The sequence below is a fragment of the Hyaena hyaena genome, unplaced genomic scaffold (assembly GCF_003009895.1).
Source record: "Hyaena hyaena isolate Hyena2069 unplaced genomic scaffold, ASM300989v1 scaffold_13, whole genome shotgun sequence".
Classification (NCBI taxonomy): domain Eukaryota; kingdom Metazoa; phylum Chordata; class Mammalia; order Carnivora; family Hyaenidae; genus Hyaena; species Hyaena hyaena.
Window position 1 is genome coordinate 3,084,324 of NW_024080645.1, and position 15,858 is coordinate 3,100,181.

General features: G+C 52.2%; 2 protein-coding genes across 7 annotated transcripts in view; one reads left to right on the plus strand and one right to left on the minus strand.

The window, feature by feature from the left end:
* The window catches only part of WDR73 (WD repeat domain 73), a 92,437-nt gene that overhangs the window by 55,040 nt on the left and 21,539 nt on the right, over positions 1 to 15,858 (minus strand). For 4 of the 6 annotated variants that reach the window (XM_039257319.1, XM_039257301.1, XM_039257324.1 and 1 more), the window contains exon 9: positions 7,582 to 7,667. The gene's annotated coding sequence lies outside the window, so the exon portion shown is untranslated. Of the gene's footprint in view, positions 1 to 2,674; positions 2,807 to 7,475; positions 7,668 to 9,545; positions 9,626 to 15,858 lie in introns of those variants that run through there. The other 2 variants (XM_039257292.1, XM_039257310.1) reach the window with 2 other exon arrangements.
* On the plus strand, positions 4,894 to 12,914 carry LOC120219838 (zinc finger and SCAN domain-containing protein 29-like). The gene is made up of 6 exons (XM_039216722.1): positions 4,894 to 5,194; positions 7,629 to 7,695; positions 8,192 to 8,826; positions 9,535 to 9,633; positions 11,158 to 12,018; positions 12,851 to 12,914. Exons 1-6 carry the CDS (start codon positions 4,894 to 4,896, stop codon positions 12,853 to 12,855), a joined length of 1,968 nt encoding a protein of 655 aa, XP_039072653.1. The 3' UTR covers positions 12,856 to 12,914.

Below are 15,858 nucleotides of genomic sequence, written 5' to 3' on the forward strand. Positions count from 1 at the left end.
TGGAAGTAGAATTGCATGGACAACGGTCAGATTTCGAGACAGAGGACTTCCTAGCCTGGTGGGGAGTAAGGGCTGGTGGCGAACTGCCTTTGGCTTCCCACCCAGTTATCGGTGCAACTGAGCTCACACCTCTGGTGTCAGCAGGGGCTGTGGCTCTAGGGCCTTCTTGGTCCTGGTTACCCCTCCTGCTGACTCTTCCCAGTGTCCCAACTCAGAGAACTTTCCATCCCTTTGCAGGCCCAAGCCAGCTGTGGAACCGCTGTGGGGCAGGGAGTCTGGCTCCAAGGAAACATCACCAGGCCCCTCGAGCTCCCAGGCGCCGGCAGGCACAGCCTCTCCGCGCCTCTGTACACTGTTGGCATTTGAGGGCAGGCAGGCCTGCCAGGAGGCCTTAGCGGGGGCACATCTTGGCCAATTCACCAGAGTTCTGGTCCCCCGCCTTTCCGGTGTAGGGACTGGACTTCCCTGGTATACCCAGAGATGACCGGATCCTGGGTGGCAGGCTCCTGCTAATTCGGTTTCCAAGAGACCAATAGAATCTGGAACTCCAATTATTCATTTATAGCGGGGCATCTCCTATCACAAGCCACCTTGAGAGCATCCTTTGTCCCCAGTCTTGAGTGATGGAAATGGTGGCTTTGTGATCAGAGAGTGCTTGAGCAGAAGGGAATGAAAGGAAGCAGTCATGTGAGGGACAGACAGTTACCAGCCATGAACCCCCTCCGGGGACAGATGCTGTGCTTCAAATGCCACTTGTTTTCCGTGTCTCCCCGTGCTGTCTGCTCAGTGCCCAAGATGGCCTTATTAAGTCTTCCTGGTTTCCCTGTGGGACAGGCTCCCCCTGTCCAGTAATGCAGATAAGTTAGCATCACTGGTTAAATTGGAGTCAAACGGATGATCCAGGGGCCCAGAGAACACTAGTCTCCACGCATCACATGTGGCTGTCATCCGTGGAATTCCTGGAGGATAAGCTTTTATCTCCTTCATCTGGAAATCCTTGTCTCCTTACGCACTGCTTATACGCACCTCTGGGCGATGTTTTTCTACATATGTCAACGATCTAGAAACCAGACTCTTGCTGAAAGTGACGTCCAGACATTTGCCTCTCCCAGCTGTCCCAAACGGCGCCGCCCTTCAGTGGCTCCTGTGTGTCACCCTCCCACTCCTGTCCCGACATCTGTGATTTACTGGACGGCGGGTTGTGAGCCAAAGAGATCTGTCAGGCGTTTGGGTGGCTCAGTCGGTTGAAAGACAGACTCTTGATTTTGGTTCAGGTCATGATCTCTTGGTTTTTCAGGATCAGGCCCTGCTTCTGGTTCTGCGCTGACAGTGTGGAGCCTGCTTGGGGTTCTTGCTCTCTCCCCCTCTCTCTGACCTTCCCCCCAAAGCATGCTCTCTCTCTCAAAATAAATAAACTCAAAAAAAAAAAGAGATCTGTCCGACCTGGTTCTAGACACACCCGTGCCACTAAATAGCAGTGCGATGTGGACAAATCACCTCCAGAGGCCTCATTTTCCACATCTGCAAAACTGATGGCAGAGCTGGCTGTCCCCACTCCAGAAGCCTGCTGGGAGGAGGGCAGTCACTCTGTATGGCAGAAAACACTGAAATCCTATTCTCCGTGGAAATATTGATAACTCTGACCTAGATGCGGCCTGCTTTCACCAAAAAATGGACCTGTCTACGTTTCTGAGAACAACTGTCCTCTGAGGGACCAGGATGCCACAAGTGGGAAAGTATCTCATGTGTGTAGACTTTTTGGGGTCCTTTAGTCCCATTTTCTGAGGGGTGTGGCCCACAGCTTGAGGACATGTATGCATGTCTTCTCCCTACAAGTACTGGATGTGGTGCTGATGGTGGATATAACTTGTGTTTGCGGCTACCCTCTCCCTGCTTGATTTTGCTTCCAGTGAAAGTTCCGCTTGATCAGAAGCTCCCTGAATTAAGGTAATAGGGCAGGGACGTGGATTAGTAATTTTCAATTTTCTTTCCTCTTTCTTTCCTTCCTTCTTTCTCTCTTTCTTTTTTTTTAACAGCAGAACCTCTTTTCAAGGGAGATCTTTTTTTTGTTTAATTTTTAAATATTTTTTATTTCTGGGACAGAGAGAGAGACAGGGTGAACAGGGGAGGGTCAGAGAGAGTGGGAGATATAGAATCTGAAACTGGCTCCAAGCTCTGAGCTAGCTGTCTGCACAGAGTCCGACGCGGGGCTCGAACCCACAAACCGTGAGATCATGACCTGAGCATCAACTGACTAAAGAAAATGTGTAAAAGCAAAGCTTCTCTGTGACTTGATGGTAGGAACCCAAAGCCTCCTCCTGGCCCAGACTCACAGCGGGACTCACGGCTTTCTGGTAAGTCCCTCTTGTCACCCTGTCCTTCCCTTGCCTCCCCCCTACCCCGGGCCCCAAGGCTGCCTCTTCTGTGGGAAGATTCACAGCTCACCCACCTTCAGTTGAATTTTGGACCTTTCATCTGTTAAACAGAGAGTGGCCTGCTCTGCAGGATTCGTTGTCAGATCCCAACCAGAGAAAATACGCGATGTAGGTGCTCAATAAAATGGCATTTCCTGCCCCCTTTCCCTGAGGCCGCCCTTCTTCCCTCTTGGGCTCTCCCAGTTGCTCTCCAGTAATTCTTTCCAGGCACTACTTCGAAGGCACCTTTTAGCACTTACCACACTGTGTGGGTTGTTCAGGGCAGCATTTTAAAAATGCGTCCCACAGAGACGCCCGGCTGGCTCGTCGTTGGAGCACGCCACTTTTGATCTCCAGTCATGAATTAGAGCCCCGCCTGGGGCCTAGAGGTACTAAAAATAAACAAAAAAAATAAAATAAAATAAAAATAAAAATTCATCCTCGGCTGGCCTGCATTCCTTAGGAAGAGGGAGTGTTTGGCTTGGGCCAAAGTTGATGTTCCGCGACTGACTGTTGAATGAACAAGCGTCAATAGTATTCATCTTGTCGAAAGTATTCACCTTATTAAGTCTCCTAGGACTGTGCACGCGGGAAATGAGGGTATGTGGTGGATGTGTGGTGGTGGTGGTCGTGTGTGTGTGTGTGTGTGTGTGTGTGTGTGTGAGAGAGAGAGAGAGAGAGAGAGAGAGAGAGAGAGAGAGAGAGAGAGAGAGAGAGAGGTGTGGTGGTGGCAAAGCATTACCATAGTGGACAACCATGCGGGGAAAGTACTTTCTTAAGTGGCGAAAAATCCGAATTGGAGTCTCCGGTGCGCACTCGCAGACTGTCCCCAAAGGCTCTCCCTCTCTCAGGGCCCCAGGCAGTGGGGGCGAGGGTAGAGCCACACACCCTCCGCTGGCTGTGTTTTAGTTGGGGCTCAACTCCCAGCTCCAGCGTGCAAGTCCCACCCCTCATCAATGATTCGTCTGACACGCAGAGACGCCTAGGCCACCCCCACATTTTATTGGCTACTGCTGCTGTCAATCTGCGGGCAAGGCCGGAGGCCTATGGGAAATGGAGTCTGGCAAAACGGAGTCCTTCTGGGGATCGCGTTTCCGCTTCCGGTGCTTAGCGGACGTACGGATCCCCGGACACCGGGTTCGGGCTGGGGGTTCGAGGGTCGTTAGGGGACGTTGCGCGGCTGCTGAGAAGGGGCCGCGGGCCCCGACCTCCCGGAGTCGCAGGGCCTCAGCGGGCGCGCGCCGCTGTTGCCTAGGGCCCTGGCCGCCCTCGCCGGGTGGGCGTGGCCGAACTTACACCCAGGGTCCCGGGCGAGATGCGGCCCTCGTGCTGGCGGCGCCATCCCTCCCGCCGCCCACCGGACTCGGCGGGGACGACCTTGGCCTTGTAACCGCCGAGGCGACCCCGCCCCCAAGGCCCGCGTTTACCCCATAAGGCTTCCAGAGAAGGTCTCCCGCGGAGCAGAGTAGCCTTCCAGTGTAAGTCCCACTCTGCGGGCCAGTCCCCTAGTCCACGGTCAAGGGGCTGAGCCCCACACACCAGCCACGTGACCTTGGGCAAGTCCCTGGGGGGGTCTCTGAGCCACGACTGCCCAGCTTTGAGGGAGTTGAAGTCCCAGTATTTCTTAACTTTCCTGCCTGCTCTGACATCCCGTATGGGTCTGTTTTTAGTACCCCTGCTCTTAGAGCTTGCAACCTTAACCAGGGTGAATCTCCCTGTTTGGGAGAGAGTCATTCCAGGGCTTAGGAATCCGAGTGGGGTGCCCAAAGCCGAGAACCCGGCCAGAGGTGAGGGCAGTTTAGAGGTTGGACCTTTTGAAGCCGTGAAAGCTTAGAGCCAGCTCCACCCGGGTGCTGCTCTCCAAGGTGCTGCTACCTTGTGCGCTCTCTCCTCTTCTGCCACACTGACGCTGGAACACTCTAGTTCTGAAGACCAGTGGCTTGGGAGGGTGGGCGGCTTATTGTCCCCATTGTCTTCTCCAGTCCATCCTCATTCGTCAGTATGGATGACTGACATTTTCTCGGCCTCGAGTAAATTGCTGTGCAAACACAGCTTCAAGCCCCACTTCTTTCCAGCCAGGTCACCAGCTCTTGACCCTCCTCTTAAACTTCTGGAGCTGCTTCCCCAGTGACAGAGGGCCAGACTCCACGGGCACCAGGACATGGGAAGGGGAGAACAGGAAGGCTCTTTTCTTCACCTCAGCCCTGCTGGGCTGACACTTGTGAGTGATGGTCACTAGCATTCACTCTGTAATGTATTATCTGTGGCTCTAGAATGTCAGGTTCTACTTAGTGACACCTATCTGACGGCAGCTCCCCAAAGAGGTAAAGGAAGAGGTTTGAACTTCAGAGCCCAGTTGCAAGGTTCTTTCCTGAGCTGAACGATGGCTGTAGCTGTGGACCAACAAATCCAGATTCCTCAAGTGCAAGGAGAGCTTTGAATAGTGAAGCTGGAAGATGATTCCCACTGGGAGCAGGAAATGTCCCAAAGGAGTGACCCTGGACCAGAGACCTCCTGCCAGTGTTTTTGGCATTTCTGCTATCAAGAAGCGTCAGGACCCCGGGAGGCCCTTATCCAACTCCGGAAGCTCTGTCATCAGTGGCTGAGACCAGACAGATGTACCAAAGAGCAGATCTTGGAGCTGCTAGTGCTGGAGCAGTTCCTGACTGTCCTTCCTCAAGAGATCCAGATCTGGGTTAGACAGAAGCATCCAGGGAGTGGGGAGGAGGCCGTGGCCCTGGTGGAAGACTTGCAGAGAGCCTGGGAGATGGGGGCTCCAGGTGAGAAGTGAGAGCCTTGTTCTGAGTAGTTAAAGTGGTGGTGGGGGGAAGTGAGAGACAGAGCCCCCCTGGTTTGCCAGCAGCGTGGGTGATGTGTAGTACTTTGCTGGTTGTGGCCAAGTGGCCTTTCCTCATTCCCTGGGCCCGGTGGCTGCAGCTCTCCTTCTGTGGTCAGACTGACTCTTCAGAGAACGCATGACAGTCGTGCTCTGAGTGTGGGGCCCTGCCGCTAAGTAAGAGAATGGCTTAAGATGGCTTGAACACCACTCTGGGTGAGGAGAAGCACACAGAAGAACATAAAAGCTAGGTTTTGTGGGTTGGTTGGTTTTTGGTTTCTTTTTGGAGAACAGCTCTCATTCGCCAGCACCCAGCCTGATGCAAGTGGCTGCACTGGTCTTTATTGACAACATGGAACCTTTGGGTCCTATTGAGAAATAGCTATATTTTTGGCTGGCTGAGTCTTGCCGAGGGGGCTGAGTCTTGCCTCAGGAAAGCTGGTGGGCAGATCGCAGTGAGCCTGGGTCCCGGACCTTATCTGTTAGTCTTCTGCACATCCACACTCCTTACTGGCCCGCAGTGATATGCAGGCCACTGATTTCCTCCTTTGCTTCTTTGCATTTTGGGATAGTTAAGTTTTAGTGCCTACAGACCCCTCTGGTCCTTAGACAGGGACAGGAGGTACGCTCAGAGGAGAAGGAACACTTAGGACTAGTACTGGGTTCCCAAAACATCCATCCCAAGCAAGCAGACAGGATCCGTGTGTCTGTTACAGGCAGTGGTGAAGAACTCACAGCCAGAACTGGAAGAACCGTGGAATCACAGTCCCAAAGTAGAACTCCCAGCCTTGCACAGGAGAGGTAAGAAGCAGCCATGGGGGAGGGGGGAGAGTAAGTTCCCTCAGAGTACTGAAGGTGGGAGGATGGGGCATGTGAAATGAGGCCTGGGGGATCTTCGACAGGCACCTCCAAGCAGAGGAAGGGCCTTGGTTGGCATGTTTTGTAAAACTACACAGCAGGGCTTGCGGCACCTCTCCCTGCACGAGTGAGAGGTTGCCGTCCCAGTAGGTGAGGCATGGGCACAGATTTTAGGCCTGGCTGGTGGGGAAAGCACCAGGAGGGGTCAAACCAAAGTGCAGTCGTTCTCAGGACAGGTACGTGTGTTCCCAGACCAATTCGGATGATGCAAATGTGTTATCAACACTGAAGAAGAGGGGGCCGCCTGGGGGGCTCAGTCAGTTGAGCGACTTCAGCTCAGGTCATGATCTCATGGTTTGTGAGTTCCAGCCCCATGTTGGGCTCTGTGCTGACAGCTCAGAGCCTGGAGTCTGCTTCGGATTCTGTGTCTCCCTCTCTCTCTGCCCTTCCCCACTTGTTCTGTCTCTCTCAAAAATAAATAAACATTAAAAAAAAATTTTTTTTTTAACTGAAGAAGAAAATCCTAAAACTGTCAGTAACCTGGATGGATACGGAAGGGAAAAATCAGGAACTCTCTTAGAAATGCGTCATTTTGTTTTTTCACCAGCTTTCTCTGCAGGGACCGAGCAGACTCCAAGAGAAGGGAGAAGACTCTTCTGTTTCAGAGCTAAGTTGGGCCCGTCCTCAGGAGAGGTCAAGAATCTGGTCTTCTAATGGCTCCTCTCTCCCCCACAGTCCTGCCTGATCCTGGGACTCGGGGTCTTTCTCTGGAGGACAGCGGCGGTGACCAGGGGATGATGGGCAGCCCCCAGGTGAGCCAGATCTTCCTCATACACCTTTTACTACTCGAGTGGGGGCCCTTTGCCACCAACTCTTTTGCTTACCAGAAACACCAAGGGAATTTTAGCCAGTGGGGGTGGGGTGGAGGGGCTCAGTAACTTTATAGATTAGGCTCCAGAATTTCACCAGCCAGAAAGATGTTGTCCAAACCCCCCTCCTTATGCAAGGGAGCACCACAGCTGAGGCAGGGAGGAGTGGTAGAAGTAATTCTTTTCCTTGAGCCCGGGATTGTAAGATCATGCTGATTTGCGTGTTTGCCTTAGAAGGAATGGTTACTTCCTTTTCTCCGTATCCGAATCTTGCCCACATGGTGTGCAGGGCTGTGGGGGGGTGGAGGGGACAAAGCTTCAAGGTCAGAGCCCCGTGTTCAAATCCTGGTTCTGCCACCTACTGACTGTATGCCTGAGGAAGCGTGAAAACTTCCGGCACAGCACACTGGCATTCAGTAAATGTTAGATTTTCTTTTCTTTCTCCCCCCTGTTCCCTTCCTCTGCCCCAATTGTCTTTAAAAGCCAACAAAAACTCACTTTTTAGTTCCTTCTAAGTCTTTTTTGTCACCTGCTGTCTGACGAAGGCCACATGGAGAGGCATTTTGTCCCAAGGCAGCACATTTTGAACAGGGTGTTAGGTTTTCCCAGGAGTTGGTGACATTCAGCGGTGTGGCTGTGTACATCTCCCAGGAGGCACGGCGGCAGCCAGAACCTGGATGGAGGAACCACCTGGAAAGAAGTTGGGAGAAATCTGCAAGTGAGGGCTCGCTGGGTAAAAGCGCCATTTTCCCGTACAAAGATAGCTATGGCGTTCGTTATATGTAGTGTTCGCTACTCCTGACTTTGGAATCGAATTGTTCAAAGCCCTCAATCCTGCTTGAAAAGAGACTCACTGATCTAATACCAAAGACAGTGCTATCAAGGATGAGGTTTCTAGAACCCAGAGAGGGTATTGTATTGAAGATCATCTTAGGAAGATGGTCAGTAAAGCCTCTGGTGGGAGCCTGAATTTTGTTTCAGGACAGATGAACGTGCATGTGTAGTTCTAGATTGGAGCCTGGATTTTTTTCTTACTCTTCCCTTATAGCCTGAATGTTCCTTTTACCAAGGCTTGCCAAGAATCCCCTTAGACTTAAAAAAAATTAATGGTATGTCCCCTCCTAGCATATAAAGTGGTTGGGATTATATCAGCCCAACCACCGTGTCTTCTGTGTGTCTCCCTGTGAACAGGTTTGCCACCCCCCCCCACCCAGGGTCAGCTCCCACGTGTGGCAGGAGGAAGGCCCGCGGGGGCGAGATCTTCAGTGTCCCCGAGAGGAGGAGAGCACCAGTGACCCCCTGGCCGGCGGGGGGAGAGGCCACGGGCCCGTCCTGAGAAAAGCCAAGACATGGGCCAAGCTGGCGTTGCACGGCCTGGAGGATGAGAAGGTGGCAGGGGTGCACTGGGGCTACGAGGAAACCAAGATTTTTTTGGGGATTCTCAGCGAGTCTTGGATCCATGAGAAGCTGCACACCTGCCACCGCAACCGCCAGGTGTACCGGCTGGTGGCCGAGCGGCTGCGGGAGCGCGGCTTCCCGCGGACCCTGGAGCAGTGTCACTACCGGTTCAAAAACCTGCAGACCCACCACTGCAAAGCCAGGAGCACGCACGCCCCGGGCACCTGCCCCTTCTACCGTGAGATGGATGCCCTGATGAGCCCCTGGACCCTCGCCGGCACCTTGGATGCCCTGGAGGCGGCCGGAGGCCTTCTGCGGAATAGAGGGGGCTCCGAAGAGAACCAGAAGGCCGCGCTGCAAGGTGTGGCGGGAGACTGCAGTGAACTGGCGGAGGAGCCCCCAGAGGACCCCAGGAGCCGTGGCGCCCCGGCTCCGAGGGGGAACCCCAGCGGTAAGCGCTCCTCCCCGCGGTGGCCGCAGACAGTGGGCAGATGAAGTCCCGCGTAAGAATCAGGGACCGTGAAGCAGGAGAGATGCTTATTGTCCATCACTCTGCACTCAGATCTTCAGGAGGGAAATTGCTGATTTCCTAACGAGTAGCCTGGGGTGACTCACACACACAACTTTGAGGGTCTTGCCCTGCTCCCGGTCAGCTGTTAGTAACAACATTATCGAAACAATATTTGGTAACCGTTCTAGGAGTCAAGAGAGGGTGGAGAGATTTAAAGTTCCAGCTGTTTGTTTCCAGGTAGCGTGCCCTGCCCGTATTACATACAACAGTCTCCCATGGAAAGACTTGTGTGTTCTTGAGCAAGCTGGTTACACATCCTAGGCCTCCATTTTCTCATCTGTAAAATGGACAGAGTGACAGTATCTACCTCACTGGGCTGTTATGAGGATCCCGGCACATCGCTGGCCCTCAGCAGATGCTCGTTTTCATGGTCATCATTGTTGTAACTATTGTTAAGTTAGATGAACACCTTGCCCTGTACTCCTCACTTAAGGGAGCACATTTCCTGAGTCATTAACTAAATGTTCTCTTCTGAAAACCAGATCTCTCGGGGAGGTGTTTCCATTCATTTCACCCACCACTTCCAGATGAGAACAGAACGCAAACTGCATAAGCATTCCTTGTCTCTTCTTGATTTTCCTTGAGCAGGACGTCCAGTCCGCCAGCTGGACAGGGCCTCGAGGCCGGAGAAAAGCGAAGAGCTCTGGGCTGACGGTCTCCGGGACTTTCGGAAAACATCCTGTGCAGGTGGGACATGAATGTAAACGAGAGAAAGCTAGTACGGCACCAACAGGGAAGTCAGACCCGGAACTCTGACCACGGACAAGGCAGCACTGGGCAAGGGCTGGGAGAGGAGCCCTCTCACTTGGCCCTCCCGGTTTATTGTGCGGAGGTGCTAAAACCACAGGATGTGGGAGAAGAACAGAAAAGCAGGTGGCAGCTAGGAAAGCCTGCCCTCCTGAGTTACTGCGGCTTATAGATACGAACAAATTCTTAGTGTAGATGGTTCCCCTCTTCAGTTTCTTTCTTTTTTTTTAATGTTTATTTTTGAGAGAGAGACAGAGACAGAATGCAAGCAAGGAAGGGGCAGAGAGAGAGGGAGACATAGAATCCAAAACAGGCCCCAGGCTCTGAGCTGTCAGCACAGAACCCAACACAGAGCTCGAACCCATGAACTGTCAGATCATGACCTGGACCAAAGTCAGACGCTTAACTGACTGAGCCACCTAGTTGCCCCTAAATTTCTTTTTTTCTAAATGCCCCCTTATTTTTTAAGTAAACATCTACCCCCCATGTGGGGCTCGAACTCATGACCCCAAGATCAAGAGTCACGTGCTTTATCGACTGAGCCAGCCAGGCACCCCCCCCTTTAGATTTCTATCAGAGTTTTAACTATAATTAACTATCACTTAACTAGATTAATAGAAAAAGCAAGCCTTGGCAACCCTGCATTAAACTGCAGTCAGCCTTGGATTATTGGAGGGAGACTTTCTCACGGTTACGAGGAGCTTTCCTCGGTGGGGCTCAGTCCTTTCGTTGGAATTTTAGGAGATCCAAGAAATAAACTGTTCTTCCCCCACTCAGCTTCCAGAGCAACCAAGAAATATAAGAGTAAGACACTGAGATCAAGTGGCAGCTTTTCAACTGTAGAGCCGTTGGACAGTGCGGCTTAGAGGTGTGGCCAGAGTGGGCTTCCTCCCACGGAACTCCAGGTTGAGCCCCAGGCAGCCACATCCTCGCACCGCAGGGACAGGGCCTTCTTAGCTGGTCTTCTGAGCCATGCGGCCTGGCTCCTTGTTCATCAAAGAAGTCCTTCCTCCCAGTTACAAGAAAGGGGACAGAGAGAGGCCAGAATTATTCCCAGCCTTGTCTCTCTACCTGGAAGAGAACGGTAGCTTTTTAGTATTGATTGCCAGCCCAGAGGTGGGGGGGGGGCACGCCTGGAGGCAGGGCCTCTGACGGGGGTGGGGGGGCGCGGAGAGGAAGAAGTGGGCCTGGACCCTGCTCTCCTCCCTTTCCTCAGCCTTTCTCCACATGACCCTCTTGTTTAGAAGCTGGGGGGAGGGAGTGAGATCTGGAAGTCTGCTGTCTTGACCGTGGCTCAGCCCTATTCCAGATGATTAGTTCCTGATTAATGGCAAGTTGAGTGTGTTCTATCTGTCACCATCAAGAGTTTGTTTCCCAGTGTCCAGTAGCGCCTCTTTCGCATTTGTTCCGTTCTTCTGAGCTCAGAAAACAGGCTACATTTGCAATTTCATCTTATTCTTTCAGATCCTGAAACAAGGACAGAGGATGAGGAGAATTCAAGCCAGAACATTTCAGAGGCAGCAGAACTCCCGGGGGCATTATTAGAAAGACCCAAAGTGGATGCTTCCCGGTACCTTGACTGGAGGAAAGACTGGGAAGGGAAATATGGGGGAGAAAAGCAATGGGAACTACCCTTAGAAGACGGACGAGAGTCACTCTCTCCTCCCGAAAGAGACACGGGGAAATTCATAGGTCCCCAGGGAACCTACGTTGGCGAAAAAGCCTATCCGTGCTGTGACTATGGGGAAAATTTCAGCCAGAGCTCCCACTTAGCCGTCCACAGGTTAGCCCACCTTGGAGAAAAGAAACCTTTTCAGTGTGGCCAGTGTGGGAAAGGCTTTGGCCAAAGCTCACATCTGGCCTGCCACCAGAGAACTCACACCGGGGAGAAGCCCTACAAACGCCCCGGATGTGGGAAAGGCTTCAGTGATCATTCTAACCTGGCCGTACACCAGAGAGTCCACACTGGAGAGAAGCCCTATAAATGTGGGGAGTGCTGGAAAAGCTTCAGCCAGAGCTCGAGCCTTCTAATGCACCAGAGAGTCCACACAGGAGAGAAACCCCAGAAGTGCAGTGAGTGTGGAAGGAGTTTCACCGATAGCTCGCACTTCAGTGCACACTGGCGAACACACACGGGCGAAAAGCCGTACCGGTGCCCTGAGTGTGGGAAGAAGTTCAGTAAGAGTTCCACGCTCACCAGCCACCAGCGGATCCACATAGGAGAGAAACCCTACGAATGTGTCGAGTGCGGGAAAAGTTTCAGTGACCGCTCAAACCTCATCACCCACCGGCGAATCCACACTGGAGAGAGGCCCTACAAGTGTGGTGAGTGTGGGAAAAGCTTCAGTCAGAGCTCCAGTCTCATCATACACCAGAGAATCCACACAGGAGAAAAACCCTACGAATGCGATGCCTGCGGGAGGCGATTTAACAACAGTTCGCATTTTAGCGCACATCGGAGAACCCATGTGGGCGAGAGACTCTGAATGCAGTAGAAATTTCTTTAAAGTATCAAATATAGAAGCACCACGGAATCTGTTCCAAGAAAGGCCCGCATGGTCCTTCATTCTATACCACAACCCCCAGGAGATGGAGGGGAAGGGATTTAGGTCACAGTTCAATAGAGGTCATTGTGTTTCTCTCACTGAAGACTCAGCTGGCTTATGAAATACTACTCAGGGCTTTCTTCTCTGTGCTGTTGACATGGAGGCTAATTTCCAGAGAATTCAGAGACCAGTTCTGGATCGGACTGGGTCACCATCACAATAGGCCTCCATTAGGATTCTGTGCCTTAATTTCCACAGCTTGGTAATATGAGGGTGAGACTCTTGTCCCCAGGACCCCCCTTCAAGGACAGAGGAGGTCTGCCCCCCTGCACTCACGGCGTTAATGGCGGCCGGCTCCGCCACAGAGCCAGTAATTGCTGAGCTCTTCTCTGCGTAGGGCAGCTAGACAGGGATTTATGAACGCAGAACATTTTCCAAGGTCTTCCAGGTTCTCCCTGTGGGAGGACTGGGCCCGGGAACTGTCTGCATTTCTCCACGTTCCTCTTATTACCCGAGAGGAAAGCACTCTATTGTGTCATTTGGAGGAGGAGAGGTCAGTGCTCCAGGCTGGCTTTCTAAACCATGGCCTTCGCTTCTTCTCGGCCTATTAGGTTGAACCATAGGAGACTGGCATTTCTGCGGCATGAGACCAGAAATTATCAGTATTCGACCTACGGAGACTTCTCGCAGGGTAGAACCACTCCAAACCACTCCTTACGGCCCACACGGTGCTCTAAGAGATAACCCTGGGTCCAGGAGACCACGAACAGGATGATGAGGTGGGGGAAGCCTTTTCTGTTTGTAAGTATGTCCGGAGCAACGACTACTAACCTTGGCAGTGGTTAAGAAGGACACTGGGCTGGAGGAGCTGCCTCTGTACCCTGGCCTCTGACAAGCCCGCTGGTTCCCGCAGGGGAGGCTGTGCAGGTGCACGGGGGTCCTGGAGACCGGGGGGTCTCTGAGCAAGCAGAGCACAGCCCCTGGAAGGAGGGACTCTGGCACACACAGCACACAGTGCTTGGAAATCAATGGAAAACAGTGTCTTCCTCTTGAGATCGTTTCCTTTGTGCATTTGACTTGAAAATATTTCCCCCCAACTTCCCAGAAGCCCACCAATTATAAAACAAAGCACAGACTACACCTGTAACAATTTCCTATGATTAGGTTTATAGAATGATTAAGGGGTCTTTTTTAATGAACATAAAAGAACTTATTTAAGTAAGTGTTGTCTGTCAAAAACAGCCATTCTGTTGGCCTGTGGACTTTCTATGTTGTTGCCGTTATTGAAGACATTGAGTTTTCTTTTGAGAATTGTCTTCAAAACACCTTAGAGGCCTCTTATCAATGTATTTCCAGCACAGAGTAGTGTCTTGCTCCTCCCAGGGGGAGCCCTGGGACGTGTGATGAGATGGCTCCTGCAGGTGGTTCGGGTAGAAGACTAGAGCAGTGAGTTTCTCCAGTTGACTATCACAGGGAGAGGTTTCCCAGTGAACCACGTGTCATATGTACTTTTCACAGTGCCTGGATTTTGATTTGAAACTAGTCATCCATTACCTTGCTCAAGAGTGTTCTGATTTACCCTTTTGTCTACCTCGGTACACGGCCTGAGCAGAGCTCTCGGGGCTTTAGTTTTTAGCTCACCTCCAGCTCCAGCTCTTAATGATGGCTTCAGAGTTTCTGAACTAGGCAAGCAGGGCGGCTTTTGGAAGCTGTTCACTTGGAAATCCCTCCAGATAAAAATAATACAGTGAACACTGGGACTACATGAAATTCACCTCTATTATAAAAGTTGCAATAGATGACAATCACATTATGTACTGCAAAATTTTAACTAAAGAGGCACATAGCAGAAATACCTGTTATTATTCTCAAGTGCAGAGAGCAAGAAACAAACACAAGAGTTGGGTTTCAGGGCACTGATCCTAAGAGCCGAAGCTGATGCAAGTATATTAACCCATCAAATAGGTGAATTCCAAGCGAATCCTGGGAGTGGGATGGTCTAAGGGTGTTGGCTGTTTTCATCAAGTTATCACAGACTCAGCCCTAGGGAGGACAGCCTGAGAGACTCTAACGGCCACAGTGCCAAACCCTGCTCGGGTGCCTGTGACCCTCTCTCCCTTCCTGTTCAGTCCAGAATGGGGACCCCACTCACTGGCTCTGATAGCTCTGCTCTTCCCGCAGAGAACAGGACCCTCTCCCTTTACTTCCGTCCAGGACGCCGGCTCCCCAGGCCTTCTGCACAGCTCCACCAGCCCTCCAGTCGCGAATCAACAGAAGTCCCCTTCCCCGCATATTCGGTGAAGCAGGCCCCTCGCTAAGCCCTTTATTGAGAGGTGTCACTTAACCATCTCGGCCACTCCCGAGGTGTGGGGAGAGGCACAGAGCTGGGACTGCAGCTCTGATCTGTCTGCCTCCACCGTGGGTGGGGGTGGGGGAGTGGGGTCTTGATCACCCTGTTGTATCAGCCCCCAGCTGTGCACTGCTGGGGGCCACAGCTTCTGTTGTGGTTACACAGAAGGGAATGATTGTGTGTGCTCAGAATGCCTCTTTGAGAGTCCCTTCCACAGCCCCTTAGCAAGGACAGCGTCTGTCAGGCCTGTGAGATGCTGATGTGCTGAAGGCCCACGGCGGAGGGGGGCAAAACCTGCGGGCGTAGCGGCAGGACCCCGGTTCCCAAAACCGCTCTGGACAGCTGGTCCCTTTAGTGACCCACCTCCTGTCCAGGCCACATCCCTTCTCTGTGCCCCATGTTCTCATCTGCAGAACTGTCACTCCTGGTTCTGGGGTCTGATTCCCCAAACACATGGCCATCATTTAAAACATACAACCACAACTGCAGCCCCAGGGCCGGCCCCCAACATTGGGAGATGCTGGCCAGCGTACAGGCTGTAACACTCGTCTAACACTCTAGGCGTTGGGGGGCGCCTGGGGGGCTCAGTCAGTTAAGCGTCCGACTTCAGCTCAAGTCAGGATCTCACGGTTCGTGGGTTCGAGCCCCGCGTCGGGCTCTGTGCTGACAGCTCAGAGCCTGGAGCCTGCTTCAGATTCTGTGACTCCCTCTCTCTCTGACCCTCCCCCGCTCATGCTGTCTCTCTCTCTCTCAGAAATAAATAAATAAATAAATAAATAAATAAATAAATAAATAAATAAATAAAATAAAATAAAATAAAATAAAATGCAGTTGTTGGGGCGCCTGGGTGGCTCAGTAGGGTAAGCATCCAACTTCAGCTTAGGTCATGATCTTGCGGTTCGTGGGTTCAAACCCAGCATCGGGTTCTGTGCTGGCAGCTCAGAGCCTGGAGTCTGTTTCAGATTCTGTGTCTCCCTCTCTCTCTGCCCCTCCCCCGCTCATGCTCTATCTCAAAAATAAATAATAAAACTATAAAAAAATAAATAAAAATAAAATGCAGTTGTTTTAAAGATATTCAGAAAATTCTGCAGGTGTCCCCTACGGGGAAGGGCACAGCGAGAGGTGGACTGGATGGCGCTGGGCCTCTCAAGCACTGGACCCTGGCATCCATGTTCTAAAATTGTGGTAAAACAGGAGCACCTGGCTTGCCCAGTTGGTTAAGCGTCCAACTCTTGATTTCAGATCAGGTCACGATCTCATGGTTCCTGG